Genomic DNA, 26461 nt, shown 5'->3' on the forward strand with positions numbered 1-26461 from the left:
CATCTATATTTTCCGATGTATTTATTTCTAGTAATTCGCGCCATATATTCAAATCTGACGTGACTTTTATAACCGAACCCGAATGCTGCCCGAACCGAAATGACAGATGGGATGAGTAAGTCAAATACGGTTATGGTTCTATTTTCCATAGTTTTTTAGTAACTCTAAAATAATATTTTTGCACTAGATTGATACACTATTTAAAAAAATTCAGAATGTTTTCGAAAAAAGAAAAACCAAAGAGGAACCACGCCGGCAAATCATTGTCGCAGGTAAATATTTTAGTAGTGTTAAGGTCCAGTATTTTTGTAAATTATCTCATACTAAAAACAGGATTTATCTTATTTATTAATCACAAAACACTGCTACCACTATATGACTTAGTTTTTTTTAGTTATATATCATTGTTCTGAACCAAATGAATTTAGTCACATGGTATTTGTTTAGGGATAGAATATATGGACTCGAATCTCTTCTGTTTGAGATTCTTTCTATTAGAAAGTTATTTTTGTTGTATATACTTAATAAGAGATATACTGTTATATATAACAAATGCCATTATATGTCATTAAGCAACAATTACGTTTATTTACAGTATAATTCAATTACCATATTACAGTTAAGTTGGTGAATCATAATCTAAACTTCCTGTTTTTCTTTGTCTGAAGGTTGTTTCATAATCATAATTAGCTTCACAACCCTTTATATGTCTTGGCATGCTCTGTTGCTCCATTCCAACCTCCTGTGTTTTGGTTTTTCCAGTTGGTTATATTCTTAGATTACTAAGGTTATATTCAGAATCTTCAGTTTAAGTACTTATCTTACAGCAATATCTAATCAAATGATGAAAACTATGAAAGATTTTGACTATTATTTGTCTATGGCAGTTTTATAAAACAATGGTCCTGTTTAGTACATTTAATGTTACAATTTCACTCAATTTTGCTTAAACACACACACACAACAAAGTACCCTTTTGATTTCTAAAAATTTAATTTTTTCTTGGGTTGAAATAGGGAAAGGTTTCTGATATTTTTCTGGCAATAGTTTGTTGGGCAGTTCCAAAGAGATCATAACAAATGAGTTAATTATCTGGGTCACTTAGAGCAAATAAAAGAAACTTAGTTAAATGAATAGTATTAAAAACATAGGAGAGAAAAATAAAAACCAGTTGACCAACATAAGGTGACGGAAAGTGATTGTGCAATATGCTAAAGATTGGAAAATAATAATACATGGTGTCCCAAAGATGCTGAACTATATTCCCTCATTTTGGAGCACTGTATAAATTTATTATATCTGTCCATGTTTTAGTTCATATTATTTCTTTAGTTCTTATTTTTTGGTTCATACTTACAAATTAATGTATCTATTTCATTAGATGGTTTTTCATGACCATTTTAATTATTTTTTTGCTTTGTAGTATGGTCTATTTGAAGTACCCACAGACTTTGATACAGGACTAGGAAATGAGGATGATGATGATGACGATGAAGACTTGGAGGCTGAATTGGCTGCTTTGGCTGGAGGAGGTGGAGCGTCAAAACCAAAGAGGCCTCCAAGAAAAATAATTCCTCAGAGGGAGTTAGATTCAATGGTTTCTGAATCAATGAAGGATGTAGATGATGATGATGTGTCTATTGATGAAAATGATCCTGAGTTGCTTAGTGAATTGAATGATATTGTTGGTAAGTCAAGATATTGAACAATTATTTTATGAGTTATTTTAAAAATTGTTAAAATATAGAATTGACATTTTTGCTATCATCTTAATGCATCACATTATTTTCCTTATATTGTTTGTGTAATATTCAAAATTTTTTAATTTTTCAAAATATAAATGTTCTCTTATGTAGGTGAAGATCAGCCAGATGAAGACTCGTCCCCTTCTACAGAGGCTCCATCAGCTGCCAGTAGTTCTGATATTGTAAATACATTAGTAGAAAGGCTCAAAAACTATGAAATATGTGAAGTGAAGGCAAAAGAATCTGGAGAAACAACAAAAGCTAGAAGATATGGCAGAGCTATTAAGACATTAAAAGACCTTATCAAGAGAGCAAAGTCAGGTTCACCTATAGATTTAAATGATGATAGTATCCCTCCTGATATACATCCTAGTACTGCAGCTCCAGCACGACCCGCTCCTGAAGTACCACAAAGGTCTACACCTCCCGAATCACTCTCTCCTACAAGCACAGATTCACCACAAGAGCCTCCTACAGAAGACTTGGTTAATATTCAACCGGAAGCACCTGCTTATGACCAAGAAAAGTTGAACACTCTTCTACAAGGTCAAAAGCAATACAAGGTAGCTGCACTGAAGGCCAAACATGAAGGAAATGCACAGAAAGCTGTTTTATTTTTAAAAGTGTCCAAACAATTTGATATTGTAATTGCTGCTCTTAAAAGTGGCCAGCCTGTAGACTTGAGTGATATGCCAGGTCCACCAGAGACGTTCAGTCTCCCAGAACCTCCTGTCCAAGAAAGCGAAGTTCAGCAGGATAGGTATTACTTTTTTTTTAGTGTATAATCCAAGCGAAAAGTTATTTTTATGTTTTTAGTCCAGCACCTGCTGAAGAGGAACCTGCCGCAGCTCCTCCTGCTTTAATAACTGCCTCATCTATTATGGAAGCTCTGCAACAAAGACTGAGTCTTTATAAGGAACAGGAAGCAAAGGCAAAGGAAGAAAATAATTCCAGTAAAGTCAGGAGATATGGAAGGATTATCAAGCAGTTTGAACAGGCTATCAAGGCTAATAAAGCAGGCAAATCATTTGCATATGAAGAACTGCCAACTCCTCCAGGTAAGCATTCAGTGTAGATAACATGAATTGAAGACAATAAATAAATGACATTTTAGGTTACGGACCAATTCCTGGAATACAACCTCTGGCTGCTGAACCTGCTGATCCTGCTCCAGCTACACAGCCTAGACGGCCAGCTCCACAACCGAGCAGTAGTGGAGAAAGCAAGCCCAGTCTACCTAGTCCCGAAAGTAAACCAACAAGTAAGTTTTTTATTGATTGTTTTATCCTTGTTCTTCCTAATAGACTGATTCTGAATAATATATCCCATCTATTAATGTATAAATTGCTGTTGCTCGTTGCACAAATTATTTTTTTTGTACTCACATAACCTAAAATCATGAAATGAGACTGTTAAATCAATGACACTCCCAAATTTTAGGAACAATACCCAAGCAAACTCAAGCAGGGAAGCAAATGGTGATACTGATAGCTAAACAAAAACAGTTCAAACTGGCGGCATTGGAAGCTAAAAAGAGGGGAGAAATGGCCCAAGCCAAGGAGTTTTTACGTCAGGCCAAAGGGTTTGATAAGCTGATCGAAGCTTCTATATCAGGTCTACCGGTGGATTGGTCTTCTATTCCCGTTTCTCCAGAAGCAAAGTCGCAGTTGGACAATGAGTAAGTACAACAGTTTATTTAATGAATGATTTTTTTTATTTATATTTTATTTATCTTAAAAAACTAGTATTATTAGTTTGGAGACTTATTGACTGAAAGATTGTACTGCCAATCATCACAGAATAATGATGTAATTGTTTTCTGAATTTGTAGGCTTTGGTTTCGAATTATTTCATATAATAAGCTGTGGTGTATTGTGTTAAAAATAATAACTGTTTTACCTTTAGATACGATATAGCTATGTCAACTGAGAGTGACGATTCTGCTGGAATTGATGGTGACCTCTTCGCCAGACTGGAAACGCAGTTACAAAAACAATTAAAAATGTGCCTTACTACTAGAGATCACAACAAAGCTATTGGCGATGTTCCAGGAATGAATAGGTTCGAAAGGTCAGTCTTATATATATCCTAAAGTTTTACTTATCAATTTAATATGCACAGCTCCAATTATGTATACATTTATAATTGCCCTATAACTTAAAATCAAAAATGTAGACCAATTGTTCAATAACAAAAATTTCCATATTGGTCTAACCGAAATGGTAAGTCACGCGATCCCTCTGCTGCAGGTCCGGCCTCCTCCACACTCCCCTCCTTTTAGGTCTAACTGTTTCTGTCAGAAATTACAATTCCCCTCTGCACAAGCTTTTGGGAAAGAAATAACAATCCACTGTCTTTAAAGTGTCTGATCTCTTTGGATTAAAAGATAATTGTACATTTTCACGTTATAGGATATCATCTACCTGGTTAGTTATATAACCAGACCAAATCATCTACCTGGATGCTTAAACTTGTGGATCAAGAATTATATTGATCTTTCAATCTATCACTGGTTAGCAAGCCAAAAGAAAAACTCTAGATCACTCAGATTATATTAAATATTTATATAATTATCCTTTTTTGGATGTAAAATGTTTTAATATTCTACTTTATTATAAAGTTGTGATCTGGATCTATTGAAATAAAGCGATAGCAATAGCGATATATATATATATATATATATATATATATATATATGTATATATATATATATATGTATATATATATATATATATATATATATATATATATATATATATATATATATATATATATATTGTACATTATTGTTGATAATTTTTTTAATTTTGAAATCGTAATATGTCTCAGGTTTGCTCTAAACGTCACTAAAGACATGGACGTAGTTCGCGCGGCTCGCAAAGAGGGACGGATTCCTAAATTCCACTATGAAACGAAAGAATTCGCTATCGTCAAGTGCTGTCCCGAAATCGAAGACAACACCATGGAGGTGACCGTTCACAGAGGGCTCAATATCACCACCGACAAAGACATAGATACTTATGTGAAGATGGAGTTTCCTTTTCCGCAGGTAAAAATGTTTCCGAAAGTTAATATTTTCTTTTCTTTTCGTTCCTTAAAGTGTATAGTAAGATTATTTTAATTGTATAAATCGGGTGAGTTAACAGGTTGAGTTTAATCACAGTTTCGTGTCGAATTTGGCTACGTCGAGCTTTCGACTCCCTCTTTGGAACCTTCATCAGGAATTAATTCTCCTGACTCTTTCGATAACATCACTGCTACACTCACACTATATAATATTGCATTGCTGCTACGATAGTATCCACGCTGACTTGGTGTTTGGATAGAAATGTTGTGAAGATTCCTGACGGCGGATTGATGGAGGAAATGGACGGTCGTTTATCGTGATTAATGGCTCATCGATGAGGTTAAAACAATGGGGATGTTTTTCGATTTCAATCGCTCCTCGGAAATTATTGGCGACTATGGTTCTGGAATTGTCAAAAAGCATTTTATGGAAGACTTCGAGAAGAAGCCTAAACCTCGACGTAGCAAAATTCGACTCATTTATATAATCCATGATGAAATCTTTCCAGGAAACTCCATATAGTGATAGAACTTCAACTATGAAGAACACAAACAACCCGGACTATCAAAAAACTTTTGTTGTACCTATACAAAGGAACTCCAGAGTATGTCAAAGGACTTTCAAGAGGCACAGTCTGAAGTTTGAGTTGTTTTCTAAAGGGTGAGTAGAATATATAATCTAGTATTTCAGATTTACATCCATTTTGAACCCTCAAAACAAATTCTTGCCATTTCTAAGCTCAGTAGAGTCTATTGTATTATTTTTGCTTAAATAACTACTAACTTTTATAGTAACTAATGTTAATAGTGTACATATACAGTGTTGTACAAAATTATTGGACGACTTTTAAGTAGATGCTACGCAAATAAATTAATCTTATTTAATGCACATATTTTATTTAAACAACTTCACAACCATCAACTCTCTGATATTAAAACATGTAAGTTATTCACACACAAATTCCACACTTGTGCGACGTTTGGTAGAAGAGTTTCGTTTATTAAAATAATCCGGAATTATCGAATTAATAGCCGAATCCATGGGTTCAAGAGCAGACATATGAACTAGTTTCTATAAATGATAGTACTGAGCAGAGACCAGACAATACTTAGCTCAGTACTCCCTAGATATTCTGGACAGGAAAATAATTACTTTCTAGACCACGCTATAGAGTCGTACATAAGTAAGAGATAGTCTAGCTCAGCTCGCTAACAGCTATGAGGTTAAATTAAGACTCGAAAGATAGTAGTTCCATCTCAACGCTTTGCAAGGGCCTGTCTTTGTATCGTCATATACTCTTCTGACTGCCAGCACACGAGAGTCTTCTATCGACTTTTGGTGATAATTTATAGTCTTACTGTTTTGTATAAAACTTAAGAGGTCGCTGGTTAAATGATAATAGATAAATAATTATAAAGATAAAAATGTAATATTTTGTTTGTGAATAAATTAGCGACAAATAGCAAACACAACTGTAAATAAATTAAGAAATCAACTGGTCTTACTCATTATTGATGTTTGTACAAAGAATATAGACTTACCCTTTGAAATATTGGAGTCGTATTCTTAGCCAGTGGAATATCGTTGGTACCGCGTCGGGGCGCCCGCCGACGCTCGATGGCGAAAACCTATCATACACTAGGTCCGTTTGGTTCGCTGTCTGGGGATAAAGTGTTTTGAGATTGCAGGTCAGAAAAGAATCTTTTGGCCGTTGGGTGGAAGAGGGTACATCAATAAATCACCCTATTGTATTGTGATTTAGAATGCGATAATTTAAGTTAATTGAGACCTTAATACGAAACCGTACACTTGTGTGCATATTTGTGACGCAGAATACAAAGGAAGTCAAATTCTCCGTACTTAAAACATAATAGATGAGATAGACAGTTTAGCAATTTTACGAAATAACAGGAAACAATATATTTTACCAAAGTCGTTAGGATACAGTATTGAATTAGATCACATTACAGTACCGTAACAGAAAAATATTAAATGTAAAAATAAGAAATAAATAGTATATACTTTCCCAAACACTTACTACTTGGGTCTTTCCGCAAGATCAACCAGGAATCAAATTGATTCATAATGGTGAATAAGAGATTCCGTAATGAATACCTATCAGTTAAAAGTTACCCCGGTGCTGACGTATCATCAGATCATATTCCTGTTGTTGGTAAATTTAGTAAACAAAGGAAACAGTCGCACGGATTCTCAAAATCGTATTTTGAGAACGTTTTCCGAAGTGGAAATTGAAACGCCAATAAACTTACTGTAACCTTTAATTGTGGCTTATTCCCATTTAAATAGTAATTACTAACCAGGACGTTTTATTAAGAATGCAAAAAGGAAAAGAGTTGTTAACCACAATAAAAATAGTCAAAATCGAATACCTGGGTCACATCAAGAGGAACAGCGAAAGATATGGGATGCTGCAATTAATTCTACAAGGAAAAGTAGAAGAAAAACAAGGACCAGGAAGGCGAAGTATTTCCTAGCTGAAAAATCTACGTACGTGGTTCTGAAAGACAACAACAACCACAAATCTTTTCAGAGCAGCAGTTTGCAAAATACAGATTGTCATGATGTCGCTAACATCCGAAACGGATAAGCACTACAAGAAGAAGACTATTAGAGTACTGGGACCTAGACAGCTAATGTGATCGTCGGTTTTGTGAAGTAGTCGGTGTAATTTGTAGTCGTTGCAGATTTTATCGTTTTTGATGCCCAGTTTGTACCAAGGAAGAAAGTTCAGTTTGAAAAATGTTTCAAAAAACCACCAACTGTGCTGTGGAACTTTTGAAATAAACAAAGAAATCAATACAAAAATATCCAAAACACACACATACGTCAGACATACAGACACACACAAATATAGACACGGCAGACAGAGAGACCGTTAGACTGACAGAGTGGAGAGACAGACCGACGGGCAGAACAGACTGACCGACAGAGAGAGTGAGAGACAAACAGATAGACAAATACACAAACAGATAGAGAGACCGACAGAGAGAGATAGACCAGCAGACAGACAGATACGGAACAACAAACAGACATACAGACCGATGGAGAGAAAAACGGAGACCGACCGACAAAGAAAGAGGGAGGGACAGACAGATAGACAAACACACAAACAGACAACTCGATAGACAGACCGACAGAAAGATCGCTAACAAAAAAGAGAGACAACACACCGGTAGACAAACAGAGCGACGGACAGAACAACAAACAGACCGACAGAGAGAGAGAGAGAGAGACATACAAACAGACTGACGGACAAATAGAGAAAAAATGACGTAACTTCATCTCTATTTTTGAGACAATAATGATGTTCTCCAATCCCAGTGGCTTCTCAGATAATCTTACGTTTATAAAAACTGATAAGGGGTATATTTTTTCTATTCGTCCCATCTGATTTCCTCGTTATACATTTTATATTGAGACAAGAACGATCCAACACCTCAGTGAGCTAGTCAACGCCATTAACAATTGATCGCAGCGTTTTATCGTTACATAATTGTCGCACAACATTGTTTATGGATTATAATGGTATTACATAATCGGCGGCAAACGTGGTGGCTCGTATACGAGGATTACACGAAAAATAAAGGGGAAATTGAATTTAATTGGTAGACAATCGAAATATAAAAATAATAATTAAACAGCTAACTATTTTTAAAAGGAAAATAGTAAAATAAAACAGACAGTTAATAAATAAACGAAATCTGAAGAAATTGGGAATAAAATAATAGTTATTTAAAGATTATAAACAAAAAGTACGTTTATTACTAAGATCGCGTCACTTATGAAGCTTATACCAAACTTATCGTGTTGATAGAAGCTCAAAGATACGTAAAGGAACTCCTCCACGATTAATAGTGCCTTTTATTGATGAAACTTTTATCTTAATGCGCAATAATGTTTGTTGCAATATCATTGCCATTCAATACGTCATCCAATCTAGATCTGGATTGTACTTTTATTCGCGTAGCATCTTTATAGCTTCTCAGAAAAGAATTCCGCTAATTGTGTGGAGCGCTGTATAGAATAGTATCACATATTGATCATTAATTCTCCCGAGCACAGCTCAGAACTAACTTTACAACATTTATTGGACTTAGATGCGCCTGCTGTGGCTCTCCAGTTAGCTGTCCCGGCTGCTGTTCGTTTTTGGGAGGATTACCATGTTTTTTGTAGGTATCTTCTCTAAACTACTTTTATCATTTCAGTTAAATGTGTGTCGTTCTTCAAATCCATCGTGGAAAAATAGTTATTTTATTTTTATTCGTTTATCGTCGATGTTCAAATGAAAATTAAAGTCAAGGATATGATACAGTTCTCTTATGTTTTAGAATATAACTCGGGTTCAATGTAATTCGTGTTTGAATAAAAACAACTCTGGAGACAGTTTTCACTTGAGTAATTTTTTTTCAGGGTATTTATTTGCCAATGTCTTCTTTCAGTTCTATACGAGAGTTGTTTGACCGTATTCCATCATAACAAAGATTTTTGTTATTTTTCAACTTTTTGTTCAGTAGTAGATTTGATCAATATTTGATTCCCAACTATTTAATTCCTAAAAATAATGTTTCATGCTCAAATTATTCCAAAAAGTGTCGAGTTTCAATTTGATTGCAAAACGTCGTACCCAGATACGTTTTTTATGAGTTTGGGAAGAGGAAATAGTCAAGCGAGACTAATTCTGGTAGAAACGGCGGGTGAATCATGTCCCAATTGGTTTAATTTTGTCTGTGCCACGATTTCTTTGTGAGCAAGTTCGTTGTCTTGACGGAAGAGTATTTTTCCGAGACAAATCAGTGTTGGTACCGTCTAATAGAGCTGTATTGTCGTTTCCCCGACGAGGGTTCTATAATGTTCTACATCTTGTCGGAGTCACTTTCGTTCCAACTTCTTCGAGCTATATACAACTCTAGCTGGAAGAGTTGTTCCTTATCCAAGGAATACCTAACAAGGCGTGAATAACTAGTAACAAATTTGGATACGTGGCTCTGGTTTATGTCCGAATCCAATACCACAAAAAATGGCCGAGGAAAATCCACTAAATAGGAAGTAAACACCTGCCTGCAAAGAAGTGAAATATGGTCCTCTGTCACTGAATGATAAATTCGGAACTAGGAGAAAGAAAAGAAGAAAAGGAGAGTTACAGAGCCCGAAATCGACACGCCTAGAAGGGGATTTTAGGATGAAGTTGTCTGTACTGAACTCTAACTTTGACTGGAAATCCAGCTTTGGTTACGGGGCCGTGTATAGTGAAGAGGACGGAGTCCCATTTCCTGAACAATGAAAATGCGAGTTTTAGATGGGCGATGAAGTCATGACGCGGAATTCTGTATTACCTTTTCACCTAATCAGCTGATTTTGGCCATCTTCGGTAGGACTTTTCCAATTTTCTTTACTGCTTTGACTGCTTCTTAGTCTCCGATGTAGAAATGGATTTATATTCCACGAATGTGCATTGTCTTGGTCCACGAGGATTTTGTAGCAAACCAAGCTGTTTCTCTCACAATCTTTTATGTAGATTATAAAGAGGATTTACAAAGCATTCCTCATTAATTGTCAACCCCCCGAAGCAGATATTCAGTTTTAAATCTTGTTTGTAATCCAAAAACACACCAGCTTTATTGCTTAAGCACAATATAACACATATACTCTAATATTATGGGAAGAAAAGTCGATTCTGCGTTTGTTCTGTATTTGAGAAGGCAATAATTCAGACTATCAAAGAAAACAACGCTTAGGCAATCAAGACCGTTGTTTGCAATAATTGTTTCAGCGTAAAAGATAAGAGTTTTGCGACACAAAACGTGCTGTATTGATATAGTAGGTGACGTTTTGTCATAAAATGTGACAGTTGACGTGAAACTCTACATTATATTTGTCATTTGGCATAAGATGTGTTACTAAACGTAACGTTCGACGTGGAACGCGACATGTTACGTAAAAGGTAACATTTTATGTCACATTTCGTAAAATCCTTCTGGTAAATCGTAAATTAAATTTTAATGAAATAGTAAATTTTAGTGAAATATTAGACAATATGAAGATATCAGAGGGGGATATTGTGTCAATCAAAGAAAACAACGCTTAGACGATTGAAGTTTTTGTTTTTAACCGTTTCTGAAAGATAAACATTGTATCACCCTAAACGGAGACCATGTTGAGGAATAATCTTGAATTTACATCAGTTAGAGCTGGGAATTATCAACGAAGCGTTATATTTTCATTATTTCAGTTATAACTTTAAAATAGAGAACTTTATCATATTCTGACAATGGTAAGAATTATGTTTTACACGACCATATACTTCATTCTTTCCCCTTCGCTTACGCTATTTCAAAAATTTATTTTTACACAAATTTTAATTTCTGATTGTACGTTCTTATTTTAGCGGCTTCTTCAGGAGCGATTCCCTCGTTGGAACGGTAAATCTGAAACTACAACCTCTCGAAACGCAGTGTGAGATCCACGACACATTTGATGTAAGTATATAATCGATGTGCTCCGAATTAGATCATTTTATATTAAGTTTTCTATTAACTGAATAGCTCAATCGAGTACTGAAACTTAATAAGTAGAAGACTTAAAATTTCGAATAGTTTTTTCAATATTATGTAATTAAGACTTTTTTTTCTAATGTGAATTAAATTTGATTTTTTTATTTGATTACACTACCGCTTTATTCTGCATTTTTGTTTTATTTTTAAAACCGATATTTTCATAAAGCTGACAATTCTACATTTCTGCTTAAGAAAACAACTTCATTATTAGGGCAAACAGCAGTAACTGCTGAATTTTCAGCCAAAAACAAGTAACACAATTGTTTGATTTGTCAAAAATTAAGATATATTTTTTAATGTTTTTTAGCGTTTTTCTGCTTAAAATTAAAGAAATAATAAATGAAGTGTGAAGAAAAAATCTTAAATTACAAATAACTCAAAACCATTATTTTGGCACTTACTGCTTTTTACCTTATCACGGCAGTATAGTATTTCCAATTGTAACCAACTGTATGGGCAATTCTTTTTTTAAGTTCATGGGCCAATTTTATTAAAACAGCTCTTTGCTATATTCCTCACATTAATTATTATATAGCACAATTTTATTACATGTACAATTGAGGACCGTTTTTTTAAAACTCGATATCTGCGAAAATCATTTTTTTCCGGAGAGCATTTTTTCTGTTTCAAAAGAACGTTTATTGCTAAAATGGAAAACTAACATTAAAAGTTGCAAAAGGGCATAAGCAATAATAAATACACGCAAAAACATACTTAATAACATTCTGTATTAATCCAAAAGAAATAAAAGAAAAATGCAGTTTTTTTCAAAACTCGATAACAACAGCTTAAGTTTACCAAAAAATAACTTTTAATATTAGGTAGACAAAATTCTAGTAAATATAAAATAAAAGATGTATATATATGTAATTATGTAGCTGTTCTCAAAGGTCTACCTCTGTATCATCACATGGATCATCATGTTCTTCAACGGACTCTTCAAGAATGTCATTGTTAAGAATTCCAACAATGACATCCTCATAAAACAATCTTGCTTCGTCTGTCATATCGATAGCCCCCAGCAGTTTTTTCACATCATTTTTCTTCAGATCGCTGACACGATTTATCGCTGGTACTTCAACGGAAGTTCCAATGATGTTTGCATCTGTGACATTGTTTTTCAAAACATTCACTTGTACGTCACTACCAGCATAGGTAGTACGTACCTTACAAACTACTTTGTTGTTTATTTTTTCATAGACCAGCACTCGAACCTCAGAAATCTTGAATGGGAGTTTTTTCTTTATTATCTGTTGTGAAGAAGATTTATAATCAAAAACTTTCCAATCTTTGCCCAAAATATTAACGTTTTCATGTTTGTTCAGGATTTCATAGTACTCTCGTGGTTCTATGATTTCTTCTTTTTTCCTATATTCCTTTTCTACCCTGCCAAAAACTCTGTCAGCGGGCATGAAACTATGACCTCTTATGGGATAAAAGTGTTGAATGTTACTAAAAACCTTTGATTTTTGCAAAAAATGAATAAGAACGGTCAAAAGGATGCTGTTTTTATTTTGGGAACTGCATGAGTCGGAAAATAGCTCCAAATTTAACCCGCTTTTGCCTTCTTCAGCCATTTTTTTTTTCAAGTTCAAAAAGATACTGCAGCAGTCCAGAAGATACCTCATTGCAACCACGTCCTGACTGTGTTTCTAGCCAAACAAAGAAGCTTATGTCCTCATGAGTTTGTTTTTGACGTTGGTGAAAAAGCCTAAATTGTATAACCAAACTTGTCGCGAGTAGAAAACTTCTCCAACAGACATTTTCGGCAATGTCGGCTGGTTCTGTTGACAATCAAAGCAAACTTTTATTGTGTTTTCCTTGTGGTTGTTTAAAAAAGGCTTTTTGCCCTCATTTTGTGGAGTTTATACCTTGTGCGTAAATCATTTTTTTGCTCTAATATCTTAGTTTTTTTTATGTTTACCAAAAATTCCCAAAAATTTACCAAAAACCCAAGATTAAATTCTCCATAAAAGATTTTTTTATATTTTGACAAAGAACACTTAAAATTTGTTCGAGCAATAAATGCATTAAACATTGTTTATACATTTAGTTCCGGAGGTAAGTAATTTCTTTTACATTTGGCGCGAGAATAATGACTTTCTCTGCATTTATAACTACTTATGTGCTCTTTTATTGCATTTGTTATGTCTTTATCAATTTGTTGTTGTCCGCCCCGTTTTTCAACTAACAGCTCTCCCGATAAAAACTTCTTTGAAATACCAGCCAGTCGATCCTTACTTGCTCCTAAAATGTGCTTAGTATTTACGTCTAATAACAAATAATGTAACTCTTAACAATTTACCAGTAACTTTTCGAAAAGTGGGTGCGCAAACGGGAATGTTTCCGTTAGAAGTTTTAACATAATATTTGGCAGAAACCTTTCTATTCCGCTTCTTGTTAGAATCATCGACCATCACTCTTCGTTTGGGAATACAAATCTCCATAAACTTTACTATTACTTGATCTTGTTCAATCTTTTTGCAGTTACGCGAGTATATCAGTTCTCTAAAAGCTAAAATATTTTTGTTACATAATATGTAATTATCTAACTTTAAAATAGTATTATAGTCGACACGTATTTTCTTGAGAAAATTTATAGGAACCAGAGGAGTAAAATACTAGTAAAATGGCAACACTGTTAGAGTTACCACTACTTTATTGAACAGTAGCGTAGATATCTAATTTTTAATTAAATTGAAGTTTTTATTTTTATTTAATTTTAGTTAAGAAAAAGTTTCATTTTCTATAAAGTTTAAGTAAAAAATATTGGTGTTGTTAACTTCTGTGATATATCTAGGAAGTGATAACACTAATCGACTCGGCTAAATAGAACTTATTGTAAAATAACAATACCTATAAAAAATTGTTAATATAAGTAATTATCACATACAATTAAACAAATTTTTTATGTACAAGTATTTTAGTATACAAACGTTTTAATAACACAATTGCTCATAAGTTTTAAAACTTATGATCACATTTTATCCCTGATAAGTTAGTTATTGTAATAAAAAAAATAGAGAATTCATTTTTTAAATTATATACAGGGTATTATATTAACAACTTTGGTTTGACACCTTGTGAGAGAAGACTCAGTACCTCAATAATTTAAAAATGGGTAAGAGGTCTAAAACTTTTATGAACATCTTTTTTTATATATGTACCTAGCAGGTATTTTATAATAACCTAACCTGTACTTTAATTATTTTAAATTAAATTATATTGTATGTTTTTGTTCTATCATGAAGTGTATTTGTACTCTATTTTCAAAGATATATAAGCAAAACGAGAATTTGTACAATTACAATAAAAATAAAGGTTTCAACTAACACCTAGTTCGAAATAAGAACTTACTAATCTACTCAGAATCACTACTATCACTAGTATCAGTTGTATCTTCTATATTTATAGTTAATTTGGTTAATGCTGGTAAATATTTAACACAGTCATTTTCCACTGCGATTACATGTTTGATTACACTGTTCCAGTTGGTTGCTGTGATCTTTGTGACTTCTCTTCTAATTAACTGGAGAGCAGTAGACAAAAATTTAGGAGTCACGTTTCTTCTTCTTCTATTTCCTTTAAGTTGTGTCCATATTAACTCTATTGGGTTTAATTTACAATAGTAAGGAGGAAGTACTATTGTAAATTGTAATACTGGGCATACCAAGCACGGTATGCCCATTACTGCGAGTACAGTTATCAACAACATATTCCTTCTGGTACTACTGTAAACAACCTCCAACAATTGCTTTTAACTATATGATGCCTCAAAGTACAAATCGTTCTCAAATAAAAATTCTTGAATTTGTAATTTGTTTCAAATAATATTTGGAATTTTCTCATTAATCTTGAATAATATGATACGTTGTCCATGATAATCACACTATATTTAGGTAATCTCGGAAGAAGAGGTTCTTCAAACCATGATTCAAAAACTAAACTTTCCATATCCTCATGATAACCTAGAGACGCGTCTTTAATATTTTTTTGCAGATATTAATAATACATCATCGATCCATCTATTTTCTACACCGCAGTGTAAAATTATAATTCTCTGTCCTGTTATGAGTATCACACTAGGTCTCATCTAAATAAACAACATTTCGTTTCATTTTTTGATACTAAGTTATTTATCTGATAGAAATGTTTCTTAAAGAAATAATTATTCTAGTACTTTCCATTATGGCGCTTGTCTATAGTTTTTTACTTAAAATTATGGGTTTTAAGAAATCATTAAATTGTTGTTGCTGAATATAAGGGAATATCCTTTCGAACCAGTTCACTTCGAAGGCTTTCAATAGTTGAAAAAATATTAGCCGAATTCATTTTGTATATTGTTCTGATTATAGGTTCCTTTAGGTGCGGTTTTATTTGTGTGAATTTGCACAATCCTTTCTCCTCTGTCTAGAAGAAGATGTTTCTCCTATAGTCTTGTAGCAGATTGCTTTGGACACTCTGATAAACATGTTTCTAGAATTGCTTCTGATTTAGACAATTTAGAACACAATTCTTCATAAACATGTTTCAACATATGTTTGGATGGTATCATCAGAGAGGTATTGAAAATGTCGCTTACATTTTACTACACGGCTTTGTAAAAATATTCCAATTGATTAGAGGGTTCCACTGGCTCTTCAGCTGCAGAATTATTATCACACCACGGGTGCCACATTTCAAAAGTATTTTCGTAAAATTATAAAGTTTACTGTTCTTTTACATATTTTTACGTAGGTACTTCCGTTCTTTGTGAGTTTCATAAAAACTAACTTCTGTTGTTTTTTTCAAACAAACATTAAACGTTTACATCTATGGTTCCTGAGTTGAACTTTTTTATACTTCATTTCCATCATATTGATAGCTGAAAGCATTATAATTGACGCTCGAACTTCTTTTTCGATATATATATATATATATATATATATATATATATATATATATATATATATATATATATATATATATATATATATATATATATATATATATATATATATATATATATATTCAAACAATGATTCACAAATTGAACCCTCCATATCCTCATGATAATCTAAATTCACGTCTTTAATTTTTTTTTGCAGATATTAATAATAAATCGTCGATGCATCCATTTTCTACACCGCAGTGTAAAATTATAATTCTGTCCTTTATTGGGCGGTACTAAATTAGAACACTTTTTGTTATTATTCGTCCAACTTTTTTTCACGGTGTCATGAGTAACATACCAGGTTTCATCCAAATAAACAATATTTCGTTTTAAAATAATGTTTAAAATAATATAAAATATTTTACCTGCCTACCCAAGTGTAAACCACTGGACGGTCGAAACGAAATTTATTGGGGTAAACTACTTTATGGTTTCGGTTGCTCAGGCAAAAATTGTTATCTTACGCAAAGAATGCATCGATGATAACTTTATCTGAGCGACTGTACATATTTTACCAGGCTCATCTAAATGTAAATATCGATGAGAATATTAAAACTTTGTATTATTATACATTTCAGTCATTGATAATTTTGCAGTTAATAACTACTCCTGGTAGAGTACTTTTATTTTAATTTTATTACCTGCTTTTATTACAGACAAACATATTTTTACACAGTCTCACCGAAATACGAGGCGACTATACCCAAGATATCATTCCTACTTAATTCTCCCGCATGACAAACTACTTCTCTTTTATTACTGTCAACATGATTGCAACCAACATCAGCATCCCTTAACTTCTCCTTACTATAACGGTTGCTTTTTGGCGCTTTTTTAGAAGAACGTTGTTTTCTTCCTCCCTTCACACTACATATGTTTTTGCTATATTCACCAGTATCCATCGTTTAACCCACGAGATTTAAGAAAAAAATCACTACCATAGTCGAAACCAAACTAAACATTTATTACAGACAGATCGCAACAAGATACATCACATCGGCACACATCGGTGTTTGACCGATGACATCATATCTGAACTTGTCGAGTTTTAAAATACCGAATGTAGTTATCGAGTTTTAACAAACCGCCGCATGTTTGTCGTCCTGTAACATGTGTACCTATCGAGTTTTGTGATATCTGACTTTACCAGCAGATCGGTGGTTCACAAGTTCGTGAGCCAATTTTATTAAATAGCTCTTTCTTGCCAGGTGCGTTATTATTTGCAGTACATTAATTTTATAGCACATTTCCATTTGGTTTTTATATGATAACATTATCCCTAGTGAAAAATCTGTATGGCCAATTCTTTTTTTTAAGTCGATTGCATGCATTGTTTCGATGCGGCAACGTAGCAACGTATGCAGATATATTATGTCATTTGCGAAGATTGAAGAAGAATCACGAAAGTAATCTCCAGGCGACATCACACAAAATATGAACGAGATCGGTGATCCAGCAAGTACGACGCGAAACATATTATATATATTAGCGGGACGGACGCCAACCGTCATATATTCATGTATTTATATCTTTATTGTGTTAATTTAAAATAAAGTCTTTTGCGCGGAGTTTTTTTGACTATTTACCAGAGGCACATTCGAAGTGCAAATCAAGTTACATTCACTATTTCTTGTATTGGCTCAATGCCTTGTTAATTCCCGCATGTTAATTATACACATTTGGAATTTTATTTACGGAACATAGGATTTCTAATACATTTACTAAGATTCCCTGATATGCAATTAACCAGTGTAAATTTCTATATAACGTCGCGATATTTTCTAACTAATTTATTTGTTCCACTGGATTACCTCTCCTCTGCGATTTGTAGTAGCGTATCTGGCACGCCGACAGTGTTGCTCCATCTACCGATTTTTCCTGAAAGTCCGGTTTTGTGCACGTAATAAATAATGTTTTATTAACATCAATTTTATTTGTGTTCATTAGGTATTATTTGAATTATTAAATTTATACTTAAATACATTTATTATTCCAAATATTGTTTATAATTTCAAATTAAAAAGAGTGTATTATTATTATTTTATTTTTGAAATTCATTTTTATTTCTAGAAATCTACTTTTTTTCAAGCCGTTTTGGCAATAAAACAACCATTTTTTTAGTTAAATAATATTTTTAATTCCATATCTACATTTATAAATACGTACGTTATCAGAGAATTTGACATGCACTCTAGCTGTGTTCCGTTTTTACACTTACACTGGTGTTCACGCCTCTATCCAATTCGAGTTTATTTATGCATTTTACAATCCGGCAACATAGTGGCATAGGGAGATATATTATGCCATATGTGAAGATAAGGCGAGTCCCTTAAGGCACCCCAAAGACGACAGCGGCACTCAAGTACGAGACGGGATACGGTGATACAGCATTCAGAGCGAGCGGACATAATACTTAATAAGCGTTTATATATTGTATTGTGTAATTCAAAATAAAATCAGTTTTGTTTTCGCACGGAGTTTGATTATTAACCAGCGGCACAAGCGAAGTGCATATCAAGCAAATCCATGGTCCTTCGAGCCGGATCATCAAATTTTTGTGTTAAAACAGTGTAAATTCACCGAATTCCGAACTCATATTTGTGTCATCATATTAGCGGGCGAAATAGTGCATTCATAGTGGCCCGAGCGCGTTATAGACTATCGAACGTTGTTCTTAAGACAGTTACGTAATTGGACAACTGTGGGTTTAAAATCTGTGAAGACCTATTATACGACTTGAGGCCGATCCTTGGCGCCAGGAGGCTAGAGCTGTTAGAATAAACACACATATTTTGGTGAGCATTATCCATTTCACATTCCCTTATTTATCAGTCTTTGTACCTTTATTCTGCACATGTGATAATTCTGAGAACGTTAGGGTCGAATATCAAGCGATTTATAATCTGTTTCTGTTTACTGTTTAATTCATTATAAAATTATGGAGAATTTAAAGCGAAAAAGGGGCGGTTTTAAATGCAAACTCACAATATTTTCGAAATTTATATTAGCGTTAAATGATAAAATAACTAAGGGTGAAACGATTTCAGATTTAGAAGTATTACAGGCTATTGAAATGGTAAATAATATAGAACATTTACAGGGCGAATTCGATGAAGTTCAGGGGCAAATAGAAAATACGGTTCAATTTGAATTATTAGAGGATGAATATACGGAACGCGAAGAATTCTATAACAAATATTATTCACAATTAGCGGTAGCGCGAAAAATCATTCGCGATAATCAACAAGTAGCTTGTATAGAAAGCGATAAAGCAAGTGAGCGCTCTAAGAATTCATATACAGGGCATTGTATTGAGCTTAAACCTATCGAGTTACCAAAATTTGATGGTAATTATAATAATTGGTTAGATTTTGCAGATCTTTTTGAATCTTTAGTTAACAGAAATGAGTACTTAGACAATATAAGGCGTTTTCATTATTTACGAAGTTCATTACAGGGCGGTGCGGCGCAGGTAATACGAACATTAGAGTTTACCGCCGAAAACTATGCAGTTGCGTGGAAATTAATTAGGGAAAGGTACGATAATAAGAGATTATTAATTTCCAATCATATTAATGCCTTATTTAACATAGAGCCAATACATAAAGAGTCATCTAATAGATTGCGGCAATTAGTTGACATTTTTTCGAAGCATTTATACGCGTTAAAGCAGCTAGGGCTACCTACTGATTCGTGGGACATACTCCTTATTCATATTATTTCTTGTAAGTTCGATACATCGACTTTACGCGCATGGGAGAATAGCAAAACACATAATGAAATTCCTAGTTTTGATGATTTTAAAACGTTTTTAAAATCAAGGGCGGACCTCTTAGAATCACTTGAGGTAAATCAAGCTGAAAAACAAAATACACGGAATATTTCTCAGGCGGGCGCTTATTCACGGAATACGAAATATTCACATAACATTCGCGGTCTATATTCATCACAGGGAACTTTAAATAAATCGGATAATACACAGTGTTGCCCTATTTGCAAAAGGGAACACAACATTTATCAATGCGGCGAATTTTCAAAACTTTCATCTAGGGACAGGTTTGATAAAGTAAGACAGGTCAATCTTTGCACGAATTGTCTTAAACCTGGACATTTCTATAAGCGGTGTAGACAATCAACATGCAAGAAATGTGCGTCAAAACACCATACGTTATTGCATCCAGATAGGTCAAGCGAACAGAACGCAGCTTTAGTTCATCAACCGGTAGAAAACGCGAGCGATATACGATCTGCAGATAATATACAAGGTAGTTTAAATACTACCAATTTGTCAGTTTCGGCAGTTAGCGCTGCAGATCAAACTATACTGTCCACAGTATTAGTTAATATTTTTGACGGCCAAGGTAAGGCATACATAGTGCGAGCTTTGTTAGATTGCGGTTCACAAAGCTCATTCATAACCGAAAATTTATGCGATAAACTTAGATTAAAAACGACAAGCGCGAACATATCAGTCATGGGCATAAATAGCATTGCATCTCCCGTTCGATTCAAATGCGAAATAAATATACAGTCGCGTAGCGATATAACTTTTCATAAAACTTTAAATTGTTTCGTAATACCAGAAATTACGGGGTGCGTGCCGGCATCTGAAATAAACATTAGCGATTTGCAGATACCTAAACATTTAAAATTAGCGGATAATCATTTTCATAAACCACAAAAGGTCGAATTGTTGATAGGAAGTGATCTATTTTGGCAAATACTGGGCACAAACAGAATTAGTTTAGGTAAAAATAAACCATTCATGCAAGAAACAATGTTTGGCTGGATCATAGCAGGGCCGTATATCAGCCAAAACAAAGCATCAGAAAAGCGAATAACTAAGTGTAATTTCACAAACACAATCGAAGTTACAGAACAGCTAAGTAAGTTCTGGGAACTTGAAGAGGTTTTCAATGGAAAACCTGCACTCTCGGGCGAAGAAATTGCATGCGAAAAACATTTCGAAGATACGGTGAAACGCGACGCGACAGGCAAATTCATAGTATCATTGCCATTCAAGGAATCGATAAGTTCACTCGGTGATTCATTTCGTCAAGCAAAAAATAGATTTTTAAATCTCGAGCGTAAATTGAATAAAGATGCCAATCTTAAAACTCTTTATAGCGAATTCATCCAGGAATATAAAGAGTTAGGACATATGAAAGGTTTATGCAGAATTACGGAAGCGGCAACAGACTTTAGGGTAAATACTACATTTTATTTTATGCCACATCATCCAGTATTAAAGGAAAATTCTTTGACGACACGTTTGCGCGTTGTGTTCGATTGTAGTGCGCCAACTACAAACGGCATTTCATTAAATAGTATTCAAATGGCCGGACCAACCTTACAAAATGATTTACTCTCCATTTTATTGCGTTTTAGAACACACTTATATGTAGTTAGTGCGGATATAGAAAAAATGTACCGTCAGGTATTGGTTGCAGATGATCAAAAATCCTTACAATGTATCTTATGGCGAAATAATCCGGAAGAACCGATTGAAATATTTCAGTTACAAACAGTTACGTACGGTATGAAATGCTCTTCTTACTTAGCGATTAAATGTCTAATGACATTGGCAGAGGAGCAAGAAGCTAAAAATCCTAACATTGCTAGCATTATTAAATCCGATTTTTATGTGGACGACCTTTTGACAGGTTTTGATTCAAAACAGAAAGCGCACGAGGCATGTAAACAACTTTTTGAGGTCCTCAAAGGCGGAGGATTTACATTGCGTAAATTCTATTCAAATGATCCTGAAATATTAAGAGATATACCGGATAATTTAACTACGGGTTCCGTTATTCAATTCGGTGAAAACGAGAAGGCGAAAACTTTGGGATTATTGTACTCACCGCAATCAGATACTATGTTTTATAGCATAAGTTCATCTCTAGGCCATATAATCACAAAGCGAACTTTATTATCGGACATAGCTCAAATTTTTGATCCCTTGGGTCTATTAAGTGCGTGTACCATCATAGCGAAAATTATGTTACAAAAACTATGGCTCGAGCGTCTTTCATGGGATGATCCCATACCGGAGCATTTAGCAAATAATTATTTACAGTTTAGGAATAAATTAGGAAGCTTAAACAATTTAAAAATACCTCGGCATGTTATATGTTCTAGTAAGGTCAAACTAGAACTTCATGGATTTTGCGACTCCTCAGAAAAGGCGTACGGTGCTTGCATATTCATTAAATCTACCGATTCGTTAGGCAGGTCGTATTCATTCTTATTATGTGCAAAAAGCAAGGTTGCGCCCTTAAAGCCAGTTACTTTGCCGCGTTTAGAGCTCTGTGGAGCAGTAATTTTATCGCGTTTGACCAATAAGGTCAAAAATTCATTAAATGTGCAATTTGATACGTGTTACCTCTGGACAGATTCATCGATAGTACTTAGCTGGTTGAAAACAGCAGCCAATGCATTGAAGACGTTTGTTAGTAACCGCGTAGCAGAGATCCAGGAAACCACTTCGTTTGCGCAGTGGCGTCATGTGCCAGGCAAGGATAATCCTGCAGATCTAGTGTCCAGAGGCGTGGAACCAGATAAAATAATGGAGTGCAACTTGTGGTGGCATGGACCGGAGTGGATCGTGCAAGATTCAGATAAATGGCCAAATTTACAAGTTGTCCCTACTGAAACAATCGAAACAAGGAAAAACATAAAGGTTTTTACGAATAAACTTGATGAAACACAGAATACGGAAGTATTTTCATTTGAGCGCTTCTCTAATATTTTACGTTTAAAAAGAACCGCTGCATATGTGTTCAGATTCATCCGCATGTGTAAAAATAAGGAAAGAACTTCTGAACCCCTTTCTTTGGATGAAATACATTCTGCATTTAATCGTATTCTAAAACTCTGTCAATCACAGTCATTTTCTAACGAAATAAAGCATTTGAACCAAAAGGGATCTTTAGATAAAAACAGCAAACTCATAAATTTATCTCCATTTCTTGATGATCAGGGCATCATGAGAGTAGGCGGGCGTTTAAAGCATTCCGAGTTTACGTATGACAAAAAACATCCCATCATTTTAGCGGCAGATCATATAGTTACGTCGTTAATATTTAATCATTTTCACAAGGATCTTATGCATGCTGGTCCTCAGCTTTTACTTGCAACTATAAGAGAAACTTTCTGGCCGTTATCAGGAAGAAATTTAGCGCGACGTACCGTACACAAATGTGTAAAATGTTTTAGATTAAAATCTAAATCCATTCAGCCAATAATGGGTGACCTACCTGCCCAGCGTCTCGCAGGTGGCCCACCGTTTATTGTAACAGGTGTAGATTATGCGGGCCCTTTCTTAATTCGCGATAGAAAGGGTCGAGGTTGTAAACTAATAAAGAGTTACATGTGTCTTTTTATTTGTTTTTGTACGAAGGCCATACATTTGGAATTAGTTACAGAACTGTCTAAGGAATCATTTCTGTTGGCCTTTAAAAGATTTATTGCGCGAAGAGGCAAGCCTCAAAAGATGGTCTCCGACAATGGAACCAATTTTATAGCAGCTAGTTCGGAGTTAAAATTGTTAAGAAAATTTTTAGAGCAGCACACTCCCGCGATAAGAGAATCCTTGCTAAAGAATAATATTTCGTGGTCCTTCATACCTCCCTATTCTCCACATTTTGGCGGACTGTGGGAAAGCGGAGTAAGAACAGTTAAGCGTCATTTGCATAGGGTTTTGGGAAACGCGCACTTAACGTTCGAGGAATTTTATTCGTTGCTTGTGCAGATTGAAGCTATAATAAATTCCCGACCGATTCATCCTTTATCCTGTGATCCAAATGATCTCTCCCCATTAACTCCTGCACATTTTCTCATCGGAAGACCACTTATTACCAATCCAGATCCAGATTTGCGTCATGTTCCAGTTAATCGGCTCTCAAAATTCCAGCATATTCAGCAGCTTTCTCAGCATATATGGGAACGATGGAACAAAGAATACATCTCCGAACTACAAAAACGCACGAAATGGACTACTACTAACGGTGAAGTTGCGGAAAACACGTTAGTGCTCATAAAAGAGGACAATTTACCTCCATTAAGGTGGAAGTTAGGTCGCGTGATCGAACTTTTACGCGGCAGTGATGGTGTAGCCAGAGTTTTTAGGATAAAGACAGACAATGGTATCATAACTCGTTCTTTTTCCAAGGTGTGTCCGCTACCCGTTTCGGACTAAGTGTAGTTTAAACATTTGAACATTTAGCATTAGCAGACGATTTTGTTGGCAGTGTTTGCCAAGGCGGGGGCCATGTTCACGCCTCTATCCAATTCGAGTTTATTTATGCATTTTACAATCCGGCAACATAGTGGCATAGGGAGATATATTATGCCATATGTGAAGATAAGGCGAGTCCCTTAAGGCACCCCAAAGACGACAGCGGCACTCAAGTACGAGACGGGATACGGTGATACAGCATTCAGAGCGAGCGGACATAATACTTAATAAGCGTTTATATATTGTATTGTGTAATTCAAAATAAAATCAGTTTTGTTTTCGCACGGAGTTTGATTATTAACCAGCGGCACAAGCGAAGTGCATATCAAGCAAATCCAACTGGCAGCATCGCGGCATGAATTGAGACTCCAGTCGAACAAATGAATTAATTATAAAACATCGCGACTCGCGACGTTATATTAAAATGTACGCTGGTTAATTGCAAATCAGAGGATCTGAGTTCTTGTGTTATAAATCCTATGTTCCCTAAAATTTTTTCCAAATCTGTATTGTACATTCCAATACATCTAAAATTGCTGGGTACATTTCTGTCTTGTTTTTTGTATGGTCAAGTCGTCGCCTTAATTAAAAAATCTACAAAAGGCTCACCTAACATTACTTTTATTAATGTCGTAGCCTTGGCACTAGGCAAAATGTAAACAATCGGTTGCAAATGCAGTGGTGTCAGGTGTGGGGTGGCAATATTGTTCGAATACCTTCTACTTTGACTAATTTTTAAAATCCTATATTTTTTTTTATTGTTCTAGCTGTTGGAAGGTCGAAAGAAGGTGGGAGGCAAGCTGGAGATTCAAGTGAAGTTGAGAACACCAATTCAGACTCAACAAGTGGAGCAGATTCAAGAGAGGTGGTTGGTGGTCGACCAGTAATAGCTTATTGTTGATATTTAGAGTTGCTATGAAATTATTTATCCTATTATATAATGTATAGCTTTAACTTTTATATATGAAGGTGTACACACGATCAAAGAATTCGATAGTATGATTGCACGACCGAATTACATTAAGTTAGAGGGATGAATACATTCAAATGCTGCCCAAGCCTGTTATTTCCGCTAACCTATGCCCTTACAGTGACAAAAGTACCTTTTTAGTACTCTTACCACCGTCAACTATCTGTTATGGGAGAAAATAGAAACAATCTTATATCTGTCAACTACTTTAGGAGGCCACGAAACTACATTTAAACTAAGTCCTCAAATTGTTCAACTTTTTCTCAAGCAAATGTCTTCTTTTCCAACTGGTCTCCTGTATGAACACATTATTCCTCTTGTATTATTAGCACATTTCAGTAAATTTATATTTGTTGAATACATTTTTAGCTTGTTTTTGATAATAACGTTGTCCCTAGCGGAAAATTAGCTTAAACAATTGTATTTTTAAGTTTTTAGCCAATTTTCTATAAATAGTTCTTCCCTGTGTTAGCCCCAGGCCTTATAATTTGCTGTATATTAATTATACACAAAATTTCAATAAAACTACATTGGTCGAGTCCATTTCTATCTTCTTTTTATATGATAACACCGTCTCTAGTGAGAAGTGCGGTCCATTTTTTATAGCCCACAAAAATCGTGTTATGGAGCTGGTATTTAAATTCAGAAAAAGCACAAAAATCAATTGTAATATCAGTTCTTTGATGTGTTATGTTCATGCATTTTAAAATGTAATGTTTATGCTAAAATGATTTTATTATATTGAGATTTAAAATCAAAATTAAAATATTTTAAGCCATTTGTTGTTTGATTTAAATTAAATCCAAAAAAAAAAATCGGTTACTTGTAAAGTCGGTTTTACGGGCGAAGATTTTACGTGACAACGTCTTTTTCTCGGTAGAATATTTATTGATATGAATATTATTAAATTGCACAATAGGAACAAGGAATTGAAT

The 26461-nt window shown here is 34.4% G+C and overlaps 1 protein-coding gene across 2 annotated transcripts; it reads left to right on the forward strand.

Annotated features, from left to right (window-relative positions):
- Positions 1 to 88: 88 nt before the first annotated feature.
- Positions 89 to 26304, forward strand: l(2)gd1 (lethal (2) giant discs 1). Of its 2 annotated transcripts, XM_072521046.1 has the most exons (12): positions 89 to 272; positions 1424 to 1688; positions 1857 to 2505; positions 2562 to 2803; positions 2860 to 3006; positions 3186 to 3423; positions 3651 to 3815; positions 4575 to 4794; positions 5321 to 5472; positions 8931 to 9002; positions 11219 to 11309; positions 25324 to 26304. In XM_072521046.1, exons 1-12 carry the CDS (start codon positions 216 to 218, stop codon positions 25441 to 25443), a joined length of 2418 nt encoding a protein of 805 aa, XP_072377147.1. In that variant the 5' UTR covers positions 89 to 215; the 3' UTR covers positions 25444 to 26304. The 2 variants fall into 2 exon arrangements, with proteins under 2 accessions (XP_072377147.1, XP_072377148.1); XM_072521047.1 differs by lacking the exon at positions 8931 to 9002.
- Positions 26305 to 26461: the final 157 nt, after the last annotated feature.

This window comes from Diabrotica undecimpunctata, chromosome 1 (assembly GCF_040954645.1).
Source record: "Diabrotica undecimpunctata isolate CICGRU chromosome 1, icDiaUnde3, whole genome shotgun sequence".
NCBI classification, from domain to species: Eukaryota; Metazoa; Arthropoda; class Insecta; order Coleoptera; family Chrysomelidae; genus Diabrotica; species Diabrotica undecimpunctata.